The sequence below is a fragment of the Ictidomys tridecemlineatus genome, chromosome 4 (genome assembly GCF_052094955.1).
Source record: "Ictidomys tridecemlineatus isolate mIctTri1 chromosome 4, mIctTri1.hap1, whole genome shotgun sequence".
NCBI classification, from domain to species: Eukaryota; Metazoa; Chordata; class Mammalia; order Rodentia; family Sciuridae; genus Ictidomys; species Ictidomys tridecemlineatus.
In genome coordinates, this window is record NC_135480.1 from 45,079,996 (window position 1) to 45,104,952 (window position 24,957).

Here is a 24,957-nt window from a genome sequence, read left to right on the forward strand (position 1 = left end):
TGGGTCCTTGAGATTAGCATAGTCAGGGCCTAGGCTTATCCCAGCCCAGCCATGGAAGAGAATCGCGACACTGCCTGAAGGCAATAAAAACCCGAATCCATGCTTCATCTCAGAAGTCAGCTTTTTATTTCCGGGTCCAGGGCCCGGGGAGGGGAGTTTGTTGAGCTAAAGCATCGTTGCTCTCTTTCCAGGAAATGTTGTGAGCTGCAGTGAAAGCTCGAGATGTTGCATTTTTTTTCAACTCAAGCATGTGTTTTTCAAAAATATCATCCTTCTCCCCCCCCCACACTAATTTTAGAATCAGACCAAAGCCAAGCTACTGTCCTCTGTTTCTGTTGGGAAAATACTATATTTATTCGAGATGCAGAAGCGTGTCTCTGCAAACCTCCAATTGCTTCAGGAAAACAAATCTGCTTTAGACTATACAGAAACCATGATACAAAATTTATTTCATGCTCGAATCGCTTTGCATAACATTGGGCATGCAGTTTTTTACTCTGAAGTACTAAATTGCATACATCGCCAGGTTGTGCCTTGGTAAAGGTGGAGGAGGTTGCCCCTCCTGTGGTCCTGAACTTTTGGTGCTCTACATCCTGGTTTTAAAATAACACTTGGAAAATCCATACGGTGCTGATTATTTACTATGAACAATTTATTATGAAAGTTGGTCACACTGGATCTACACACCGATATGATGAGAGATTCAACCTAGACTAGCCGCTGCCAGGGGTCTTGGGGAGACGTCCGCTGGGTCACAAGCATGCCAAACAGAGAGGGAAGAAGGCGGCAGTGCGAGTTTTCACAATTCTATTTGGAGCAAAGTTCTCAGTTTCCGTGTGAGAGATGAACTATGAAGGTGAGGTCAATATGACCAATGACTGACCGACTGCCCTTTTTGGAACCTTTACTCTCGATCTTGTGTACAAAAGGAGAAGTAATTTGTTCCCCATCTCCATCCTTCCTCCCCGGTCCCCCACTCCCAGAAATGTACAGGTTTCTACTGAACGCTGTTACAATTTGGCTCCAACAATGTGTGTAAAAGTAAAGAGCTCTGAAAGAAAATATAGGACTTTTTCTTTTTCTTCTTGTTATTGTTGTTGAGGGTAATCATACAGTTGCAGGGAGGTTGGTGGGTTTGGTTTGCTGGGTTTTCTGTTTAACTTCATGCAAGTCATGCTAAGGAACCCCTCCACCCTCCCTCCCCAAATAAAATAAAATTTTAAAAAATGAAAAGAAGGAAAAGAAATCCTCTACGGTCAGTTACCATTTGGCCGTAGGAAAAGCTACGTCCGTCCTAGCACAATGCCTGGGCCACTCGGACTCGTCCGGCAAACCTGCATGGCGTGAATTTACTCTGTCCGAGGGTGAGGAGGGGCTGCAGGTCCACCCAGATGCTTAATAGCCACCAGTGTCCTCGGCCAAGCCGCCTGGTCAAGTCACTCTCACAGCCTCTGTCGGCATATACTTAGCAATGACAGGGCTTTCTTTGCAAAGATCTGTATGTAAAGAATACAATTAACACTTGAGCTTCTCTTCTCGGCTTTCCCATCCCGCTTGGTACTTAGTTTTTAAGGAAGGAGGAGGAAAGACAGAACAGCCGCATGCAGAGGCAGGCAGGTTCTTCTCCAGCTGGCTGGTTTCCCATGCAGCGAGCCAGCCTAGCAGCCTCTTTCTCTCCCTCCTGAGGAAACCGGTGGAGTCCCTATTTCTTCTCCTACTCTGAGTCCAAACACCTGGACTCAGAAAACATCTGCAGGGCTTATGGCTCTGAATCAGCCTGAGAAAAGCAAGTCCTTGGTGGCTGTCAGGATTCCATGAGAGCTGGGGCTGGTGAACAGGGCTAGGGCACAAAGACTCTGGCTCCTAAGGCCATGTGGGCTTGGGAGACGGTAACACCTGTGGACAGTGGTTGCTGTTGGGCTCCCCAGTTGCTCCAGGGAGATGGGGCTGCTTCTGTCCCACATTCCCAGGGCTTCTGGAAAGATAGCAGGAGACTCCCTTGTCTGCTCTTTTAGGTCACATCAACTGAGCCAACATTCAAGATGAAGGAGACAGGCAGCCCAGGAGAACTTACTGGAAATGGTCTCCCTGTTTCCCCCATTACTCTCCAGGGTGGCCCCTGCTCCTAAACATTCTAGAGACTCCACCTGGTAAAAAGCCAGTTGCAAAGGGGAGCAGCAGACCCATCCATGGACAGTGCCAAGAATGGGGCCTCCCCAAGGATGGCAGCCCTCCACCATGCAGCACCATGCGGGGAGTGGTACACCGCACTGAGGTCCGAGGGACCTCAGGCAGGGCAAAGAAGCAGGGACCAGCCTAGATCAGGTGGCACAACTAAGCACTAGTGACCCAAAGGACTTTCCCTCATCTCACTGGACACTGCTTCTCTTCTTCTAGGTCTGCCTTTGATTTCAAATTCTGTTTTCTTCTCGAATCTGGTTTCAAATACTGAAGCAGTTGACAATGGCCACAAGCTACACCAACTATTACCCTCAAAAATCTGACTACTTGACTGACCCTTCATTGGCATGCACCCTGTGAGCATATGAGGCACTCCAAGACATGCAGAGCTGCCTAGCCAGCCTGCTGCACAGAGAAAGGCCTGCCCTGCCTTCCAGCCCAGCCGTGCCTGGAGCCTTGCCCTAGAGTGCTCTGCAGCCCAACCCGTCCTTTCCCCAGCCCATGCTCAAGCTCTAACAGAAGCCTGTCTCCATCATGTCAGTCTGAAGTTTCTGACTGTGCAGAGAACTTGAGCAAAGGCTACCACTGGTCTCAGTCTTTGCCAACCACAAGGGGGCGCTGAGCACACCAGCAGTGGCCAATGGGCACTGGCGATGGAAGGGGCTGTACAGAGTCCTGCTTACCCACCTCCTCCTGGCAAGTTTTCTATCTGCCACTAGTAATACTTTATCTGCCACTGTCATACACCTTACCTCTGCAAGGACAATGGCCTTATCCCCAAGCCCTGAAGCCACCTCTCTCTTCATGCCTTCCCTCCTTCTGACTTGTGGATTCTTATTAAAGGATGCCTCTTCCATAACATGGATCTTGGGTAGATAAGTTTACAGGGTCCTGGCTATGCCAGGCCCCTCTTACCATCTTCCTCAATCAAGGGAGAAGAGAGATCACTTTGCCTGTGGACCTGACCTGCCCCTGTCAAACCAAGCTAGTGAAGCCGAGGCTGCTCCTGCATCCCTGGGTACACCCTGCCTTCAGGTGCACCCACAGTCAGCCAGCCTGTGCCAGTCCCCTTTCTACTACCTAGCTCAGTACTGACCCACAGCTGCCTGGGCCTCAGGTTTTCTCTGCCAGCCTGACATCTCACTTGGGAGAAAGGGACTCTGACCTCCAGGGGCCAACCCTGGGGGACTCCCTCCATCCTTGCCCCCCTTACTGTGCCTGCCTGCCCCTCAGCGTCCCTTGCCCGCCGCCCTGCCCACCCACCTGCAGGAGCGCGAGGCGGGCCCGGCCGATGCATAGTGCTCCAGCTTCCTCTACATACCCTTTCTCATTCCTCCACCAGGTGGGCACGCGTACTCCCCGGTTGATAAGAGGAAGCAGGGTCCGTATCTCTCGCGGGTGCCCGAGCGCGTAAAGGGCAGGCCCTCATCGGGAGTGAGGGCCTGGTCTATGTGGGGGCAGTCTTCGTTCGCCAGCGCGGCCTTCGCCACCTCCCCATTCAGTTTGGAATCTTCAAACATATAAGCAGAAGCTATTGAGACACTTAAAACTGTTTAGTGAAGGGGGGGACAGGCCAGAGGAGGGACATTTGACAAAGGGAAGCCCATCCCTAAGGATGGAAAAGTGGGCAGGTCATGGAGTAGGGTGCAAGGTTTGGGGAGGCCCCAGCTCATTCAGGCAGCCCACAGGCTGCCTACCGTGCTGGGAAGGGAGAAGGGGCTCCTGGGTTTGCTCAAAGTTTGCAAAAAGATGAATTGGTGATGGGCCCCGCATGCAGTGCTGGGGGCCAGGCCCAGGGCCCAAGGCAGGGCCAATGAGACAGCATGGTGTGGATGTGGTCATGGGGAGAGGGCCAGACACAGAGCTCAGGGAGCAGACAGAGAGACACGCAGAAATGCTCCAATCCAAAGAGGCAGACTTCCAGACCCCCTTCTGCCACTGACCAGAGCCCAACTACCTTCCATTGACACTCAGCCAACCAGTCAGACTTTTCCCCATCCAGACCCCACCTGATTTTCTCCACTCCACCTCTGTTTAGATTCCATCTGATCACTTGGTTCATTCTGTTCTCCCATACACACACACTCTGATTTCTCCGCCACCCACCCCCCACAACTCCATATGGACTCTATTTGGTTGCTCTGATGTCCCATCCTCTGTACAGACTAGGCCTGCTCATACCTGTTACTCTGTCCCCACAAGGACCTAATCTGATCACTCTGTCCCCTGTACAGACTAGGCCTGCGTACATCTTCTATTCTGTTCCCATAAGGACCCAATATGGTCATTCTGACTCCCCATCCCTTGTGCAGACTAGGCTTGGTCACACATTTTACTCTGCCCTGCACTCAGATCCGATTTGACCACTCCATCTGCTTGGTCCCCATGCAGACCCACACTGACCACTCAGTCCACTCTGCTCCCCACACACACCAAGCCAGCATCGTTGCCCACAGGCTCTGGCAGGCCTGGTCAGCTCGCACAGGCACAACAGGGATGTATGCATGAGGCTTGATGGTGGGACATGGATGTGGGAGGGGCTCCCATTCCTGTCTCCTCTGTCAGCGTCCCCGGCAAAGCAGAGCAAATGGATGTGTTGAAGACAACAGTGGCTGATGGACTTGGGTGGAGAAAATTCAAGTCTTGGCCTCTGTGGTCGCCTGAGAAGGAAGCTGAGAGGAGGTCAGGGAGCACATTTGCTGGGGGCAATGTGTGGCCAGAGCAAGGAACCCTGTCTCTCCCAATTCCAGGAGCAGAGTGGTGGCAGCTTGGGTTGGCCAAGGTGGCCTTTGCCCTTGCCCCATCACTTTTAGGGACTAAGCCTGTTCCATGCTGTCGGCCCTCAAAGCAGAAACTTTCTGGCCAGGGTACAGCCAACTTAAACACTGCATCTAGGGTGGAAGCCCTTTTGTGGAAGGAAACCAACATGAACAACCATGTTAGGGGAGATTCTGTAGAAGATTAAAGAGGGGGAAAGCCGGAGACAATTTCCACCAAGTTGACACTTTCCCATGATCCTGTTCACATCATGTAACTACACGCAGAGTGATCCTTTCCCGCGTGCACACATTTGGCGTACACGTGGGTGGGATCATCACCCGTGTACACATCATGTCACTACAAAGAGGCAGTCAGTCAAAAGAGAAATGGACCAATCAGGTTTATTCATTAAAGCAAATCCAAAAAAAAAAAAAACCCATCATAATTTTGGAACTTAAAAAAGTCTCTCATACAAGATGGCAAAGCATTTCACGTACAGTGCGTTTCTTGACAAATCCCAGGGGCTTTACTCCCCAATTTACTCTGAACCGGAAAGGCCAGTTACCAAGGAAACTCTGACACCATGTGACTGGGGCTGGGGGCTGCCTAGCTCCTTGGGGCGTGTCTGCAGGCACACATGTGTGCTCACAGACACGCTAGAGGGCCTGCACTCTGGTTGGCCCTTGTCTCCCTCCCCAGGGATCTCAGGGCAGAGGAGGGTGCTGGGCAGAAGGGAAGGAAACAGTATGAAGTGGAAGTAAATGAGGCTGTGGCAGTTGGGACCATAGTATCCTGCATGAGTTTCCCTTCAGGGGAAGGCCAGTAGGCTCTCCCAGGCAGCGGCTCCCTCTAGGAGGGGCCCGAGAGCTTGTTCTCTTTCTTGGCCATGATCTATCAATGGAAATGACCATGGCCTGCAGTTCTTGTCCAGAAGAGCTGCCCCTCTCTGCCTCTGCCTCCATTAAGATGGTGCAGTCAGAGACTTTCCTCTAGCTCTGCCTACAAGTCCCCGTGCCCCAAGGACTCCCAAATCCCACAACTTTAAAGGGCCCAAGTTGGGGCTCATTTTCTCTGAAGGGGCAGGGGCAAGGAGCAACCACCTTGGGGGGATTCCCAGGACACTCTTGAGCCTGCTTTTTCTTTCAGCCTTGATCTTTGAGGAGGAAACTAAGACTGAGTGGCTGCTGGTTTATCTGCAGTTCAGGATACTCTCAGAAACTGGGGCATCCTCCTTCTCCAACTCCAGTAGGGTGACAGGAAAGACCCAACTGTCTAAATCTGGGGAACCAGTGAAAAGGACCACAGATTCAAACTAAACCAAGATTCCCCACCCGCTGCCCCAGTCCATCTTTGGATGAGATGGCAGCTAGAAGCCTCAGTTCCCACCAGCTTTCCAGAGGGCTGGGGGCCCTGCCTCCTCTGGCTCAGGGCCCCCGGGCCCCTACTAGACCCACAGGCTGCAATGATGAAATGACAACATGGGCAGCGTCTCAGAGATGGTTTCCAGGCTTTGAAATGGGCTGAGATGAGCGTCCGCAAGAGGGTCATTTTTTTTTAAACTTTGGAGCAAGGAGAACTATGTGGTGGGGCCCTCAGCCAGCAGGCTGCCTTTACTGCCCGTCTCCAGGCACCGCGATGTACTTACTGTTCACACCAGCATGGGCGCCCGCGGCGCACGCAGGGCTGGGGTGGGGTGGGGGTTTCTGGGCATTTCCCTGGGTATGCCCCCAAGGGATCTGTCCAGCTGGGGATTCAGGGGAAAACATCCCGGGCTAAATGGGGACAGTCTGTGAGAAAGACATTCACGAAAACCAGCACAAGTCATGCAACAAAACGAGGAGAGAGAGAGTGAGAGAGAGAGAGAGAGAGAGAGAGAGAGAGAGAGAGAGAGAGAGAGAGAGAAGAGAGGGAGACATGATTAGTGGAGAGAGAGAAAGACAGAATGTGAACAACATGGAAAAGAACACCCATGCCTGGCCTTTAGAGTCAGCGCACTTCTCCACTGCTTCCCCCTTAGCCCACCTGGGGACAACAAGGACCCTATTCAGGGTCCACGCTGCCAACTCTGCTGCTGGGCCCACACAGACTTTTCAGCCCCACATCCTGCCTGGTCAACTCTGCCCCCAATCCCATCACCCTCCCTGCCCCGAGGTTAGCACCACTTCCTGGGCAGCCACTGCAGCCCACCAGGAGACAGGCGGAGGGATCAGAGATAGGGGACTTTGTACTTTGCTCTCAGGGGAGGAACCCCTCACCCAAAAATGACCCAGAGGCCTCAATGGTCCCAGTAAGCTGAGGTAGGGGCTTCTCTGGGACCTCACTGCTGCCCTGCATACATACCACCATCCCTCTTTCCTCGCCATTCCTGCTCACCTATGATGAGACCCTGTATTCCTGAACGCCGCACCACAAAGGATCAACCCACATCACAGCAGCAGAGATGGACAAGACACATGTGAATGAACATGGCAGAACAAAGGGAGTACTCTAAGCTGCCCAGAACAGGTGGTCTGGGCCCCGGCTGCCCCTTTTAGTGAAAGAGGCGGCTTCTTCTGGGTCACCAGTGACCCAGGCTGGGCCTGTCTAGCCTCCCCCTATGAGGACCCACAGTCAAGTTGACAACCAGGTCCTTGACAATTCCCCAGGACAAGACTCCCAACAGTGAGGCCATCAGACATGGCTCAGAGGAGGAGGTCAGAACAAACCTGGGACAGACCCACAGACTGAAGTTTCAGGAGTGGCCAAGAGGTGGAGGTGAAAGGAAGGTGCAACTACCCAGCCAGGAGGACTTGCTTCAGTCCTGGGCCCAGCCTGGGCAGGAAGGTGAGAGTGGGATGCCCTCAGGGACCACATATTACACTTGGTCCCACAGGTCTCAGAAGTGAAACTGGAGAACCCTGGGTTTTATGGAACTATTTACTTGCCCTTGGAAAGGCCTGGATGGAGTTTGCTGCATTTCACCTGCCCAAATCCCTGGAGGGTCTGGTCTCTACCCACCACCACCACTACCTTCCTTGCCTCTGGCTTCTCCCTCACTCTCTCACAAACTCACCCCCAGCCCGTACCCATCTGGGCACACAGTTCCAAGCAGAAACAGAGGAAAATGGAAAGGGAGGCCAGGACACAGAGATGAGGCAGGACACTCCCCTAGGACCCATATCCTACTGGTGGCACATAATCCAGGTCTCACTGCCTGGAGGGATGAGGCTCAGAGTGGAAACGGGGTCTCAGAGCCTGGTTGGGGGGGTCTGAACATTAGGACAGCACCAACACCACCAGGTGCTTGGGAAGGAGATGGGAACACAGCAAGTGGGATGAGGTGGAGGGGGAAGGCAGGAGGGTCTAGTCATCTAGGTTCCAGAGGGCACCCACACATCTCCTTAGCTATAGAACTATCCAAACCCCAGACTCTTGGGGTCTCAAACCTGAAGCCAGAGCAAAGTGTCTCCCAGGGGCAGGGCTGCCAAGGCTGGGGAAGGACTGTGGAACTCAGGGGAATTCCTCCCATAGGAGTGCAGGTCTGCTGCAGCATGGGAAGGGGGCTATGTCCCTGGAAGTAGCTGGTTTCTAAGTCTGAATACACACATCCACACTCCTGTGTGTGTGTCCTCAGCACTTGGATAATATCACCATTGTCTAGGCATACAGAAGAATCTGGGCCTGCCTGGAGTAAAATGGAGATCCTTGACTGGCTGGTGTGCGTGTGCAGCTCCTAAGCTTGGATACCAGTCCTGAAAGATGGAGTGTCAGGAAGGATGCAGAGGAAGGATTAAGTAGTGTCATGATGGCACCCTTCAGGCTGAGCATGCTGGGGCCCATAGTGGAGCTGAAAGCTAGGCCAGCCCAGACCTTCCCCCAGAGCCCCAGGAACTGTCCTTGCCCTGATGGTGGATCCTGTGGTGAAATGGCTAGCTAATCTGAAGAAGAGGGGTGGGGCAGGGCTTTCTATGGACAGTCATGACTTGGATGGAAGACTTTCCCCACCCCAGGCCCTTGTTTCAGCCTCTGAGACCCCTGTCCACCCTCTGGCCCAGCCCAAGACAATAGCCATGTTCCTCTCAAGTGCATACAGAAATCCCAGGGGAGAGGGTATGGGGGAGGGCAAAGGGGAAGAGAAGCGGGCCTTGGAAATACTGCTCTGGCTGGCCTAGCTATGGGATGAAGCCTAAACAGAATGAGGATGAGGGGGTGGGTCAGAGAGCACATGGGCAGGGAAGGAGATCAATCACCACTGGGGGAGGCCAACTGAACCAAAGGGAAACTTCCTCATCTGGGTCTGAGCTAGTCTGCAGCCCCCATGCCAGACCTGGGCTTGGGGATGTCCTTCACAGACTAACCTCTCCTGTCAACCTCGTGCTCACCCGGGTGATCCTTCTTAGCTCATTGTTGTCATTCTTCTCTGGGTCATCCAATCCTTTGAGATCCCTGTGTCCATAGAATAAGTCGATGGTATTCCATGGGTAGAGGTAGACTATGGGCTTTATATCTTCAGACCAGAGCCCCATGATCAACTTTATGTGCTATGTGCAGATTCTCATAAAACTGAGATAGTCCCATAATGAACCACTAGCCATGGAATATTAGAATATATCCCATGGTGACTAGTATTATTTCATGGCCCCCCTCCCCCCCAGCCCCCAGTGAATTCACGGGAAAGTGGTTGTACACTGGTTGGGATGTCTAGTATTGCTGCTGCAGTCCCTACCACCGGACATGGGAACAACCCTTGGTGGAGATTGTTGCTGGTCTGTAGCACTTTCATCTAAGCTGCCCAGGGTGGTGGCCCCCCCTAATCCTTTGCTCACCAGCGCTTCCATCAGGTCACCAGAAACTCCCACTGGACCATCAACCCCAACAGACACCGTGAAAGCCAGAGTCACTCCAACAGGTTCCTAAAGATAAATGCTAAACTCTAGAGTGGTGGTAGAAGATGAGTTGGTTCGGCATGCTATGGGTAAGTAAGCTTGTCACAGATGGCTAGGGGCATCTCCTAAGAAGGACCTGGAGCTAGACAGCCGGAATCAGAGCAGGAATCTACTCAGCTATGGAGATGGTTCTTGTGGGGCTGAGAATCTACTGCCTTTGCAGGGATCCTCCTGCCCAGACCCCATGAACAATTTCTGCTGTCTACACAGCCTAAAGGATGCTGTGTTAAGGACCAAATCAGAAGCTACCTGGCATCTCCGAATCATACCCGCCCCCATCCTGCCCCAACACTGGGTCAGTAGCCTGAGTCAGAGACTCATGCTTGACTCCTGCACACATGAGCAGCAGCCCCCGGGGCTCCTGCTAAGATAGTCCTCAGTAACTCCACGGGCCACGTGGTCTCTTCAGAACGTCACGAGACCAACCGCATCAACCTCCTTACCCGGGGCCACCAGTGAGGTTCCTCTAGCAGGCTCTTGCCTTCTGAATTTGGCTGCCAGCATCTCCCTGGGTCCCCAGGCTCCACACCTCGAGACTGAGTGCAGGGTCCGGGGTCGCCCACAGAACTAAGGAAGCAGTTTGACTGAATCTGGAATCATCGCTACAGGGGGCGGAGGTGAAAGGTCAGATCGACATGCCTCTAAGAGGTTTCCTACCTGCTCTGTTAATTTCTAAAATTTCTTCCTGGGCCAGCGGACATGTGTCACTCTGAGTACTGTGGTGTGGAGAGTTTACGACAGATTTACAATAATTGGGAGATCCCAGCTGCGGTGGCCGCGGAATATGCTTCTTTTTTTTCTTTGGTAGTTTCTGCTTAGCCATGGCTAAGGAGTAATACATCCCAAAATTGTTCACGATGACAGGCACGGGCATGGCAATGGTCAGCACGCCTGCCAGTGCGCACAGTGCTCCCACCAACATGCCAGACCATGTCTGCGGGTACATGTCTCCGTAGCCCAGTGTCGTCATGGTGACCACGGCCCACCAGAAGCCAATGGGGATGTTCTTAAAGTGCGTGTGCTCACTGGCACTGGGGTCGTTGGGCTGTGCCCCTATCCTCTCAGCATAGTAGATCATGGTGGCAAAGATGAGCACGCCCAGGGCCAGGAAGATGATGAGCAGCAGGAACTCGTTGGTGCTGGCACGGAGTGTGTGGCCCAGGACACGCAGGCCCACGAAGTGGCGGGTCAGCTTGAAGATGCGCAGGATGCGCACGAAGCGAACAACTCGCAGGAAGCCCAGGACATCCTTGGCAGCCTTGGAGGACAGGCCACTTAGGCCCACCTCCAGGTAGAAGGGGAGGATGGCCACAAAGTCAATGATGTTGAGCGAGTTCTTGATGAACTCAACTTTGTTGGGGCAGAAGACAACACGCATGAGGAACTCAAAGGTGAACCACACCACGCAGACGCCCTCGATGTAGGTGAGGAAGGCCTCTGTCTCCGCTTCCCTGTAGTAGCGCACTTGTGTGCCATTCTGAACATTCTCAATCTCTGTCTTGTTCACGATAGGATTGAAGCGCTCGTGGGTCTCCAGGCAGAAGGTGGTGATGGAGACCAGGATGAAGAACAGGGAGGCAAAGGCCACATACTGTGGGCAAGAAACACAGAGTGTCAGAGGGGAAGCCCTCCCACCCAGACTACAGAAAGCTGGGTCCAGGCAGAGGGCCAGAGCAGGGGAAGATGCCCACCGAGGGCCCCTTCCAACATGACCTTAGCTGACATGCCACATTTTCCTCAGCAGAGGCATGTGCACTACTGCCAGGCCCAGCTGGTAAAACCCTCCTCCTTGATCTTCCATACTTTCTTACCCCCATTGCCAGCCAGACACTGAAGCCCTAGGGGCCAGCAGTCACCAGAGGAAAGGAGCCTGGGTCCCTGGAAAGAAAGACATCTACTAAATACCCTCATTGAACCTGAGTGGGAAATAAACTTCTATTGTCTTAAACTACTGCAATTTGGAGGTGATTTGTTAAAGAGTTAGCTACCCTGACTAATCATGGTGACCTGGCTTGCTGGAGCTGAAGATCACAAAGAAATGAGAGGGGCAGCTGTAGGGGCATCAGCTATTCAGGGGCTGCATTTCTCATCTTTCTTCTATCCAACTCCTGTCTATTTCCATCAAGGAGTGTCAAGATCGCACCCCAGGTCAGCAGCAGAAGGCAGCCACAAAGCCTCTGGCAATTGCCTGAGTTTGCTATGATGCCCACTCCCCACGGTGGGGGGTCCACACTGGGAGTCTCAGAATGACCCAGTTGACTGTGACCAAGGGGCCTGGCACTTGATCTTGCAGGGATCTGGGAACTAAGAACTGTATGGATTTTTTAAACCACATTGTGGACTAGGGGAGAGGAGGGGGAAGAAGGGGGGACAAAGTCAGATTTTCAGAATGACCATCCATCTGTCCACTCATGCTTCTTTCCTTCTACCTCTCTCCCTCCCTTCCTTTCTTCCATCTGTTCACCCATTCACACTCCTTCCTGTCCTCCTTCCTTTGTGTGTTCATTCTACCCTTCCTTCCCTTACTTTCATCTACTGTTCTTCTTTCCTTCCCTCCTCTTTTCTTTTTATAACCCCTTCCACTTTTTCCCCTCCTTTCCTTTCACCTGTCCATCCACCTATTGGTTCAGTCCTCCATCCTTTTTTCTTGGCAATCTTCACCAGGCACAAGGTTATGACAAGGACAGAGTTGAACAAAGCCTTGTCCAGCCTCAGGAGCCCCCCTATGGTCCTCAGGACCATACAGAGATGAGTATACAATGCACAGGGCTTAAAGATGAGCCCCCTCAGCCCCAAGAGGGGCTGGGAAAAGGTGAGAACAATCTGTACACCCTTGAGACAGGCAGGTAGAGGCCGCAGCCAGGTCTTCCAACTCCAGAAAGCTCTTTCTTCAAGATGCAGATAGTTCAGACTTGGGAGGCCACAGAGAAAGATCAGGAAAGCAAGGCAGAGGCAACTGGAAGAGGCTACCACCTCAGACTCAAGTTCACCAAGCTCCCAAACTCTTTCCATCACTAGAGTAACCAAACCTCTTGGAGCTAAAAAGTACACCCCTGGGCTGGGGATGTAGCTCAGTGGTAGAGCAGCACTTGCCTAGCGTGTACAAGGCCCTGGGTTCTATCTCTAGTACTAGGGGGGAAAATCCCCATTGCTGGGTATCTGGTGCCCAGTTTCTTCTGGGGGCTCCATTTTGGAGCTTGGCACTCACAATCCAGACTCCTTAAGGATAGGTGATGCCCCTTGCCTGGGCCTTGTCCTGAGCGGAGAGGAATATGCACCCTGTGAGAGTCTGAGGGCATCTCAGAGGCACAGCCCATGGCACCCGGAGTTCCTGATCTGACCAAAGGTGAAGCCAGGAGGTACCTCCTTTCTTGCTGCACCACCAGCCAGGACACCCTTATCCTGAGCTCTCCCACTTCCATCCTCCTCTGTGTTCTCTCTCAACCCGGCCACCCCCCATCAACACAGGTTTAAGGCTTCATTCTCAGCCACACAGCCATCAGAAGGAGCTGCCCATGGGCATCCCAGCTCTGCCCATGCTGCCTACAGAGAAAAGCCCAAACTCCCCAGCCTGAAACATGAGACTCTCCATGCCCTGGCCTCACTTGGCTTTTCAAGGTCCTCTTCCTACATGTCCCCAACATTCATACCATGTGAAACTCTGCCATTTCTGACCGCAGTGTCTCCCCCATTTTCATGGCTTTGCACCTGCTATACCTTCTATGGGAGGGAGAGTGTCCCTTTCAATCTGTCTGGGAAAACCCCATTCACCCTTCATTAATATCTCTTTCCCTGGGGTGAGGCTCTCATTGGCACTGTGGTCTCTATAAGGCTGTAAATAAAGGGACTCCCCAAGGAGTCTCTATATTCACCCTAGGGAGACAGAGAATCTGTCTCCAACCTGGCTCTATAGTGACTAGGGAGGCTCGTGGGAATAGCCCAGATAAGGCATTGATATCCCAGGAGCCTTCTAACTCCCAGGTACCCTTGCAGGCCCTCTAGCTCTCTTCTCATTTGCCCTACCTTACTACAGATCCTGATGGGAAAACTGAGGCCCAGAAGGAGGTCAGGCCTTGTAAGATTTGTATAGAAAAGTCCTTGGTTTTCCAGGATTAACTATAGCCTGATATCCACTGCCCAAGGAGTGGGCAGATGAAGGGAAGGCAGTAGAAACCAAGCCTAGAGCTAGACACTAAGATTTCTTCCCCTGAAGAGCTGGAGGGGTGGAGGCTAGGCCTTCTTCCCTACAGAGGCTCCCTGGGTGCCTGCTTTCTTGGCTTCTGCTGCCTCAAAGCGTGGCCATCATCCCTCATAGGCAGAGCTCTAGCAACATTCAGGTTTGAGAGGACCCTTAGAGGGCTGTGGAGCAAGCCGCTCCTGATTCGCTCAGACTCCAACATTCTCCAAATCCAGAGACTAGTAGATGGATAACCAAGGACACAGCCAAAGTGACAGCAGTCAAGCCTCCAGTTCTCTCTGCTCATGCCTAGGGCTGGCTGAGCTCAAGAAGGAGGAAAGCAGAGCTTGAGGACCTACCATGAGCCTTTAATCCTTGTACTGACATATGTTAAGAAGGAAAGCCAGGTACCAAGAGGTTAAAGGACTAAGCCTAGGTTTGAAAGCCAGTGAGGACTGAGACTGGACCCAGGTTTACCAAGCTTTGCAACCTGAGCTCTGATCTCCAAGTCTCCAAAGCTCCTGGGGCAAAAGAACACAACTCATCCCACTTTGCAGCTGGCCTGATTATGTCTGGATGGTTCTATCCTGGAGTTTGGTACCCACAGCCCAGCTCTCCCTGAGAGCTCCCTTATGACAGACACAGCATGGCACCTGGGCCCACAGGCAGGAGCTCAGACACATTGGAATCATTCTTAGGCCTCATTGCCCACAACTTGCTAGGACCTGGGGCAGGAGCAGCTCTCTGGGTGGACTCCAGTGATGACAGCATCCTTCGATAGCCTAGCCTGTGTCCCTGACTGGCTTCTTTCTTCCACTGAGGAGAAGACCTGAACTTTCTGGGGAGCTGAGCCAATGGGACAGGGAAGGGTGTGGGCATAGGTGTGGGCTTAGGCCTGGGATCAGCTGACCCCTGGCAGGGAGGGAAGCCCTGCTTAGCAGACTCAGAATGATAATCCTTGAGCAGCAGCTGCAGGACCCTGGGCTTATCAACCCCAGGGCAAGGGCAGGGAGGCTGCACCCCCATGAGCTGTCTGCCTCCAAGTCCCCAGTCACCCAGAAACATGAAACTGTCACCCACAGATCACAGACACAACCACCACCCAGAGAACACACCTCACCTGTCACCTAAGCACCAACACTGAGCACAAGGACACATGAACCACAGCTCAATGCCTGGTCACACACATAGAATGTGAGAGTCCAAGTAGAGTCACTGAGTCATGTCACTGCACACCAAACAGATACACCCAGGTGCTATATCAAAAGGTGCAAATGCACGTGCATACACACAACTCATGCGGATACACACGAGAGCACACAGATGATGCAGTGGTGGCACCATGCAGCATACTTACGAGCACACAGACCCCAGGTACTGCTCTGCCCACCCTGCCCCACTGGGAGGTGATGTTCACCTCTCCCCCACAACATGGGTAGGTACAGCTCTCTTTGCCTTTGCCTCCCTGGCCCTTCCTGAGCCTGCCTGCTCAGATGATGCTGGCTCTGGACTTCCTGTCCCTGGGCCTTGATCCCCATCCCAGGGCCTTCTGATTTCCCATCACCTGCCAGGTCTTGTTTCTGCCACCCCACTCCTGCAGCAGCTGAGCCCCACCACACCCATGGCCTGTTGTGAAGCCTGTCCCTTCTGGGCTCCTAGTCTGACTAGAGGCACCAAGGGACCTTTGCCAGCCAGCCTAGGGGCAACTGTCACACCACCTGGCCAGCTCTGTGGCTGTAAAATTTCAAGACAATGTAGGAGAGATTGCCTGACAATGTGACATAAACCCAAGCTGGTAGTTTCTGGCTCTTTTTATTTTTTCCAGAACCAAATCACTATCCGTGAGAAACCCACCAATTGTGTTCTAGAAAGTGGTAGCCATGGCAACAGAGCGAGGCATCCCATTTCTATGGTAACCTGGGTGGTAAAGCTGTTGGCTGTAAAGTCAGACAAACCTACTAACGATCTGTTGACTTAAGAAGATGTTTTATAAATCACCAAGTTATTTTTATCATAACCCCACCCCAAAACCATAAATCAGAAAGGCAATTTACTATCTATTAAAATGACCAATATGTGCTATGACTTTCATTTATGAATTATTTATGCCACACTCATCTTCAGAAAATTGTGCTTGCCTTTCAGAGCTGTTCAAGGATTTGCCGTGGGGATCCGTGTTCTTGCAGTTCATTGTTTCAGGAATAAGGTGCTGGTTGTAACATGGTGCAGCGACCAACATTCTGGCCTGGCTTCTCACTTGCTGTGTTACCTTGGCATGTCATTTCCCTTCTCTGGGCCTTAATGTCATCAAGGTTAAAGTGAGGGTTGGACTTGGTCCCTTCTGAGGATTCTGAGGCAGAGCAAGGTTGCAGGCAGTGGGGGCAGGGGGTAACACACATGATGGCTGACAGGGGAGCCCTGGCTGATGTCCAGGCCCCAGGCCCCCAGAGGCTCCAGGTCAATTTTTCCACCTAATTAAATCTGCCCCACGGGGGTGTGCAGCATTTGAGTTAATCCATGTGGAGTCAGTGATGCAGAGCAGACGGGATGGGCAATTGTCCTAAATAAATTGTCAGTTGAGTTGGGTTTGGAAACTGAATTAGACTTGTCTGGACTTTCTTGGGCTGGACGTGCCCGCAGTGTGCTGGACTGGCCAGTGCTGTGATGGAGGATGAGGGGAAGAGACTCTTTGGGATATGGTCTCTTTTTTTGTTTTATTCAATGCCTCCACCATGAAGCTGGAGAGGCCAGGGCACCATGTGTGGGTCCCACCTGCTCCTGCTCTCTGCTCCTTCCTGCTGGCTCCTGCAGGTGGGCGGGAGGAACTCCCTGTGCAGTCCCCTGTGCTGGAGCGGGAGAGTGTGAGCGCGTGCAGGAACTGGGCCCTATGAGAACCTGTTGGAAGGCAGTGTGTAAATGCAGACAGGGGTTTGCATGGCGAAGGTGTCTCTCTGTGACCCAACTCCAGGCCTCTCCACAGAGTTTTGCTTATTAAGTGGTCGCTGTGTGTGAGTCATGTGGGTTGGAAAAGTGTGGGTGGGAGGAAAATATGAGGTGTGTGAGTGTGTGTGTGAGGGTAGGTGTTGAGTGGCATGTGTGTGCATGCGTATGGAGAAATGTATGCAGTGGGGTGTATGTATGGGGCTATATATGGTTTGGGGTGTGTACATGGCTCTGTGCACATGTGCATGCGGTATGGTATGTGTACACACATACATGTATGCGACATGTATGATTTGTATACATGTGTGTAGATGTGTACTCACAACTCTACACACCTATAAAGATATATTTGTTTTGTGGTATGTGTGCATCTATACATTGGGCTATGTATGAGTTTTGGCATACGAGTACACGTATGTGTGCAAGGGTCTGCACATGAGTAAGGATATGTGGCTTCTGGTATGTAGGGGTATATGCATGAGTGGGTATGGAGCTCTGTATGGGATGTGGCATATGTGCACGTTTGGGTGTGTACATATTCAAAGACATGTATGATTTGTGGTGTGCATGTGTGGGGTAAATCTTGAGGGCAGTGTGTATGCATGCATATGCATGCACATGTATGGGGATATGCATGGTTTGTGGTACGTGTGCATGTATGGATTATCACCTAGAGAGATCAGAATCTGGCTGGGGACACTGAACTTAGCCCAGGGTTCTGATCCTTTTCCATCCCAAAGATGGTCATTCATACACTAGCCCAAGAAGAAGGACAGACAGGGTGGGATAGGGAAAAGGCCCCTGAGCTGGCCCAGCAAAAGGTGGCAGGGGAGTTGGCTAGGTGGTACCCAGCTCAGAATCCCTACTGACACTTTCCATCTTGGCTTTCAACCGGATGTGGGGCCAGGACCACAACAGGCAGCAGCCAGGCCTGAGAGTCCAGACCCCCAGAGAGAGTGATAACTGCCTTTGTGTATCTATAAGTGTTTGGGGAAGGAGGTTAAAAGATGGCTCTAGTAGGGACATGTAGAGGAAGGCTGTGGACATGGTCTGACCTCTCAGACAGCTGACTGCCCACCTACTAGCCCTCCAACAAATGTTTCCACCTTATCCCAGGCCTGCATAGAGTGAGCAAAATAACCACAGCTCCTAGTGGGGGCACTGACAGGAGCTCCAAGGGGGATGTACAAGGCATTGGATGGGACTTGAAGAAGCCTTGGGGTGAGAGTGGCTTCCAAGAGGAAGTGACAACCGTGCAGAGGTTGGAGGGATAGAACCAATCGAGAAGGGAAATGCAAGGTGTAAGGAAGAACAGTTGCAGAAGATGGGGACAATTCTCTATCCTCCTGTCCCTAGACTCATCGCCCACATCGGCAGTGCTGATCACTCAGTCCTGTGTTTCACTTCCCAGATTTGTTCTCATGATCCTAGACCTAGGTCACATTGGAAAGAGCCATCCTGACAGCTGGCCTGGGAAATCCTGAGGTGGTAAGGCTTCCCATGGTGTTTTCACCTCAAGAAGCATATTTTGCATATATAACATGCACACATCCTTAAAATAATATTTCTTCCCACATCCTCAATGTGGTCATATTACTGACATAATGATATGTTGTAAGCAGGGGTGTGATGGACTTGTGGAAATGTGACCACTAGAAACACAGGGCACCAAGACAGAGGAGGCTTGCAGAGGTTTCTATGAAGAGGTTACTTGTCAGGGAATGGAGAAATGGAGGAACAGTAAAGGATGGGACCTATCCAATGTTGCAGGGCTCTCAGGATGACCAGAGATGGATATAGTCTCCTGAAACACCCTCATTGGTCCCCAGAGTAGTCTTTTGTCACTGTAGCCTCTGAGCTTTTGCACAGGCAAGTATCCTCCCCACCCTCCAGACCTCTTGAATTCCCCAGATGCAAACTGCCTTCTAGATCCCAGGCCAAAAGCAGCTCATGTCCTTCTGTCAAAGGAGGTAGCAACTGGAGCAGAAATGACAATACCCTGACGTTGGGCCAACCTAACTTTCAGGTCTGGCTCGTCTTTGGGTGACCTTGGAGCATCCCTGCCTCTTTTTGAGCTTTCATCCTTGCCTCCCAGGTTGATGAAATTGAACAACACAGAGAGGGTCAGAGGTGGGGGTTCCAGCCCACCATCAGTCCTGCAGAATGCTGTCTCCTACCCTTCTGCCCTGGTGCTCCTGCCACAATCCTGCACTGAGCATTAGAGTATCTGTGATGTAGAAAAGCCTAGAATCTTACAGCCCGGGAATAGGAACCTATGAGCTGTGAGGCATCTGGGAAACTAAGGCCTGAAATACTGCCACTGTCCTCAAGAGAGCCACTGCAGACCCATACTAAGCCCATGGGGTATGAATGGGGCTGAGGCCACCTCCCAATCAGCCTGACAGGGCAGCACAGTGACCAAGCTGTCCAGTGAAGGCCAGCCCTGGAGTACAGAGGAAGAGCATCTGCCCAGGGAAAAGCCTTAGAGAGCTCCAGTGGGACAGGGTCAGAGAAGTTTCCAGATTTAGTAACAAGAAGTTGGTGGGGTGCAAATGCAGACCCCCTAGAAGAGTGGGCAAAGACCTGGGAGGAAGAACCTTCCCTGGAGCAGCCTGGCTGCTGCCTGTTGTGGTCCTGGAGGAGTCCTGTGGGGAAAGAAGGAGGCAGGAGAGGAAAGAGGCTTGTGGGAGGGGACAGCAGCAGGTTCTGGACAAGTGGAGATACAATGTAGGCCCTGCTCCATACTCTGAGGCTTGGGTTCAGTATTATGATTGGGAGCAGAAATTTACCTCTGATTTGTGTCCCAGATGGCTCTGATGCCACCATCTCCATCTTGGCATTTGGGATCCATGAGGGATGAGACAAATGCCAGGTAGCTCTGATATGAGAGGAACTGTGTTAGGTGCTGGGCAATAGGCAGCTCTGAGTAGAGGCCTGGATCAGCTCAGAGCCTGAGATCGAATCCCAGCTCTGCCACGTGGGATGTCATTGCAGATGAGTAACCTCTTGGAGACTCGGTGCTATCATTATTAAAGTGGGAACAATAATAACACATTCCAGGAAGTAAGATAAAATTGAGGGGTGTGGAGGAAATGGCCAGAGCCTGAGACTTCCTTACCAGTGAGTTCTGGGGCTGGGAAAAAAACCCCAGATGGCAGTTCCCTGCACTCTGGTATTGTGAAAGCTGGGCTGCAGGGTTCCTCCACAAAACTCTCAACACAGTACTTCAGTTTTTGTTTTGCTGAAGTTACTGGGGGCAGCAGAGGATGGGAAGAGGGGTGAGGAGCAGCAGTAATAGCTAAAGGGAGAAATGTGTTTCATTAAGTTTCTTCCCCTAATTTGTTCTGCTCCTGCTGCCACTTGCTGCTAACAACAGATCAGGAGCAAGGGACAGCCTGGGGAGAGCTGATGGCCCAATCCCCACAGCCTGTTTTCTGTGGACAAGGCCAGGCCATATCCAAGACTCAGCAATGGCCTGCAGTCCTCAGAGGGAGAGAGACTTAGCATCATCATGGTTACAGGGTTTCCATATGAGCCCATGCCTCAGGCTAGGCTGAAAGGACCTGAGACTCAGAAGGAAAGGCCACCCAAGGTCACATGATGAGTGAGGGTTGAGCCAGAGCTGCCTGCCAACTTTCTGGCCCAATTCTGGAAACATGACAAAGGACAATAACTTCACCGGTGGTGAGCAGGCTTCGCTTCCAGTACTTTCCATACATTTGCTCATATAAGCCTCACGCCAGCTCAGGGAGGCAAGTTTCATTATCATGACTTCTTTCTGACAAGGAGTTTGATGTCTAGGGAGGGAAGAATCTTGTCAAGGCCTCAGAGTGCTCAACAGTGGGGTCAGTCCCACCCTGTTCCACAACTCCTTCCATAAGCTCCTGTAAGCAGCCAGATGGATGGACATGGGCCCCATGGCACAAGCCATCAAGGCTGTGCCCCGTGAGCTAGATTTGGCCACTCCAATATGGTTTTGATTTTTGTCAGCCATTACAACCCAGGGGCACAGGGGCCTTAGGATCTGTGCTGTCACAGAGGGACCCATAACAGGAAGACCCTGTCAGGAGCAAAACCACCACCCATCTCCACTCCTGGCCTGAGTGTCTCCTGGAGAACAGATAGTGAAGTGGGGAGATAGCATGGTCTCCCTACACCTTCTCAGTTGCATCTTAGACTCAGAAATATACCAGAATACCACATGGGACACTCTTCATATATGTCAGGACAAGCCTGTGTCCCCAGTGTCCCTGTCTGCTTTCTGTCAGTGGGTGAATGCAATTCTTCATGTTTCTTTTGTGCCGACATCCAGGAGCTCAGTTAAATTTGGTGTGAAATTCTGGGCTAATGCTTTACCTGGGTTTGGGGTATAGCTATTTCTTCTTTTCATTAAAATATTCTTTCTTTTCTTTTCTGATTTATTTTTAAGGCTTCTGGTTGAGGTGAGTCTTATTGCCTCAAACCTTTTTACTAAAGAAAACCACAAATTAGAGGTAAGAAACGCATAAGACTCCCGAGAAGGAAGCCATACAAGGCCTCCAGGAAGCAGTTCCTGATTCCCTGTGCAGTAACCTTGAGATAGATGTCTCTGTTGGTCACTATAGGTTAGGAGACACTCATGAGGCCACTCATTCTGTCTTTGGACACCTCCGAGAGAGGTGCATTTGTTTCTTGGTGAACTTCTGTCCCTTTCTCCCCAGAAATGGGAGACTTCTGGTGGGATCACCAGAACACTCCTGCTCTTTTTCCTCCCTATGACAGTCCTGCCTACTCCTGCAGAGGCCTCAAGATGCACCCTGAGCCACAGCCAGCATTGCTGTAGGCCAGGCTTCCTCCACTTCCCCCACACTCATCTTGGGCCTGCTTGTGTTAAGCACTCTCCCTGTGTGGACAACGGGTCCTACACTTTACCCTTTCCATCCTCACCAAGCCGTCTTGGTTAGAGGAGTAATGAATTTGTTGAGCCACACTGTCCTCTGCTATAAAGCAATAACTTCATGGTCACCTGAGGCTAAGTGCTTTATAAACATTATATCATTTATCTCTAAAACCCTCTCTGAAGAAAATATCATCACTTCCATTTTTCAGATGAGAAAACTGAGGTTTAGAGTGGCAAAAAATACCCCAAAAAGTTTGGAGGTGGCAGGCAGGATTAGAGACCAGGTCTCTGACTCTAAAACCACTCTGCTCCAGTACTTCCCCTTACAAATGTTTTCACACCCATTCCAGAAAGCCCTGACATTGGGCACAGGCTTCTTTACAACACATCTTCACATTTTGAATCTCATATGAACATACCCCCTCTACACATATAACATACCCAGGTGGGTAGTCAGCAGGACAGTTCTGATTACCCCATCTGGTAAATGAGAAAACCGAGGCTCCAAGTTCCATGGAGAAGTTGGGTGTGAGGTCTACCAGGAATCCACTTGGAAATGTCCCCACCAGGGCTCATTTGTGTGCCTGCATCCTAAGGGATCCTGACTCTCGTAGGTGTGGACCTATATGTGTATCTATAAGTGTTTGGGGAAGGAGGTTAAAAGATGGCTCTAGTAGGGACATGTAGAGGAAGGCTGTGGACATGGTCTGACCTCTCAGACAGCTGACTGCCCACCTACTAGCCCTCCAACAAATGTTTCCACCTTATCCCAGGCCTGCATAGAGTGAGCAAAATAACCACAGCTCCTAGTGGGGGCACTGACAGGAGCTCCAAGGGGGATGTACAAGGCATTGGATGGGATTTGAAGAAGCCTTGGGGTGAGAGTGGCTTTCAAGAGGAAGTGACAACCGTGCAGAGGTTGGAGGGATAGAACCAATCGAGAAGGGAAATGCAAGGTGTAAGGAAGAACAGTTGCAGAAGATGGGGACAATTCTCTATCCTCCTGTCCCTAGACTCATCGCCCACATCGGCAGTGCTGATCACTCAGTCCTGTGTTTCACTTCCCAGGACCTTACCTGATTTTCTCCTGATTTTCTTGACATCTACCTGGGGCTTCATCCCGGTGTCCTTTGCCAACCTCTCCTCCCAACCTCTCACTGTCAGCATGCCTCTCCGGGTAGTGCTGGCTCCTCTTCCCCATCTACCCTTCAATTCCTTAGTGATGGATTCATTTCAAGACTTCAGCTCCCCCCCCCACCCTCAAATCCTACCGTGCAGCACTTCCCAGTGTTTCTCTCTGGCCCAGCACTTCCCCTGAACTCAGGACTCCCGCACCCACCTTCCTGGCACCTCCAGGGGGAGTTCTAGTAGCTCAAACTCAGCATGTCAGCTGAACTCCTGAGCACCCCCTCACCCCCGCAGCCTTCTCCACCTCATGAGACAGCATCTCCATCCTTCCAGGACATTCTTGCCAAAAACCTTGCAGTCAGCCTTGACACCTCTCCTCTGTCACACCTCGCATTTAATCTGTAAGGAAATCCTGGTGGCTCTGCTTAAACTAAATCTAGATTCCGAGCCCCATCCCTGCCCCCTCAGCCACCACCCACATCCTTGCTACCATCATTCCCCCACTGGGTTGTGGCCATAGTCTTTTAACCTATCTCCTACTTTCCCACAACCCTGGTGCTCTAGGACTGTTGGCAACACAGCTGCCTGATGATCTTTTAAAAGCATCTCTCCAGTTGCCTCGTTTCTCTGCTCAGAACCCTGCCAGGGCAAAGGTCTTTGAAATGGCCTGGAGACCCCTGCTGAACATGCACCTCCCTTACCCCTCTGACCCCCTCTCCTACTACCATCCTCTTTGCTCCCTCCAGCCATACCCACATCTTCAGACATGTTCCTCAAATGTGCTGGACACATGCATGCCTTAGGGACCTTTCTCCCCCTGTCTAGGATGCCCAGCATTCCCATGGCCTATTCTGTCACCAACTCATGAGGCCTACTCCAACCACCCTGTTAAAATTTCAACAGCACCTCCAGTAATCTGTTTTCCTTCCTCTATTTTCTCCCACAGCACTCATCATTTTCAAATACACTAACTTTTCCCAGCTTTGCTGAAGTATAACTTATATACAATGACATCCAACCACTTTTCAGTTCAGTTGCATGAGTGTTAGTAATCTGTACTCTCTGATTTACTTAGTGTTTATGTTTATTGTTTGTCTCTTCCCCATTAAGAAGGTGAAATCTCTGTGGTAGCTGATTCTAGGGTCTGGCTTGGCCCTGTGTGAAAGTCCAGCCAAACTCTCGTGTAAGAGAAGGGAGGTTGCTTCCCCAGAACCAGGGAGCACAGCTAAGCACAGCCTCTCATCCAGGAAAACTATGTCACGGACATGTGTCCCAGGTTACATGTCTCAATTCCCTGTCAGCATAATAGTTATATAGTTGCATCCTGCAGCCTCGTTAGGAAGTGAGCCACTTCTCTGGTGGATCCTTTTCCTTGTCTACACAGGCAGTGGGCACAATCACTGGCTCATTGATATCATATCTGTATCTACACTGGCAAAATGCACAATTATTGATTTCAGACGTACATCTACACTGGCATTGACCACACAGACTACACATCTAACAACCAAACTGGCAAAAGAAACATCTCTGTCTGGTAATCTGTGACTAGATGGGCCGTGAACACAATCTCTAATCATTCAGCTGTGTTCTCATGGGCAACAGGCATGCTCTGTCTCCACAGAGATGGTTTGTTAGACTGACAGTGGGCAAGTGATTGAGAGCAGACTTGTGTCTACACTGGCAATGGGTGTACTAGTTGACAGCAGACTCATGTCTACACTAGCAGTAGGCATAATCACTCCCATCTCCTTGACAATGGGTACAATCAGTGAACAAAGACCTGAATTCCCACTGGCCATGAACATGCTACACATGTCATCCAGGGAGAATAGATTTAAGGTCACCAGGATTCCTTTCCAGAGAGGAGGAAGATATATCCTCCCCTCCCAGCAGGTTGGCAAGCTACCTACCCATGGTGTAGTTCAACAGCCTGGGTCCTACCCGTGAGGCACAACTGGCAT

At 51.5% G+C, this 24,957-nt stretch overlaps 1 protein-coding gene across 2 annotated transcripts in view; it reads right to left on the bottom strand.

Moving 5' to 3' along the window:
* Positions 1 to 103: 103 nt before the first annotated feature.
* The window catches only part of Kcnc1 (potassium voltage-gated channel subfamily C member 1), a 43,657-nt gene continuing 18,803 nt past the window's right edge, over positions 104 to 24,957 (bottom strand). For both annotated transcript variants that reach the window (XM_078046390.1, XM_005326753.4), the window contains 3 exons: positions 10,524 to 11,457; positions 3,503 to 3,691; positions 104 to 1,496 (listed from right to left, as the gene is read on the bottom strand). In XM_078046390.1, the coding sequence (XP_077902516.1) occupies positions 1,432 to 1,496; positions 3,503 to 3,691; positions 10,524 to 11,457 (1,188 nt within the window). In that variant the 3' untranslated portion in view covers positions 104 to 1,431. The remainder of the gene's footprint in view (positions 1,497 to 3,502; positions 3,692 to 10,523; positions 11,458 to 24,957) is intronic.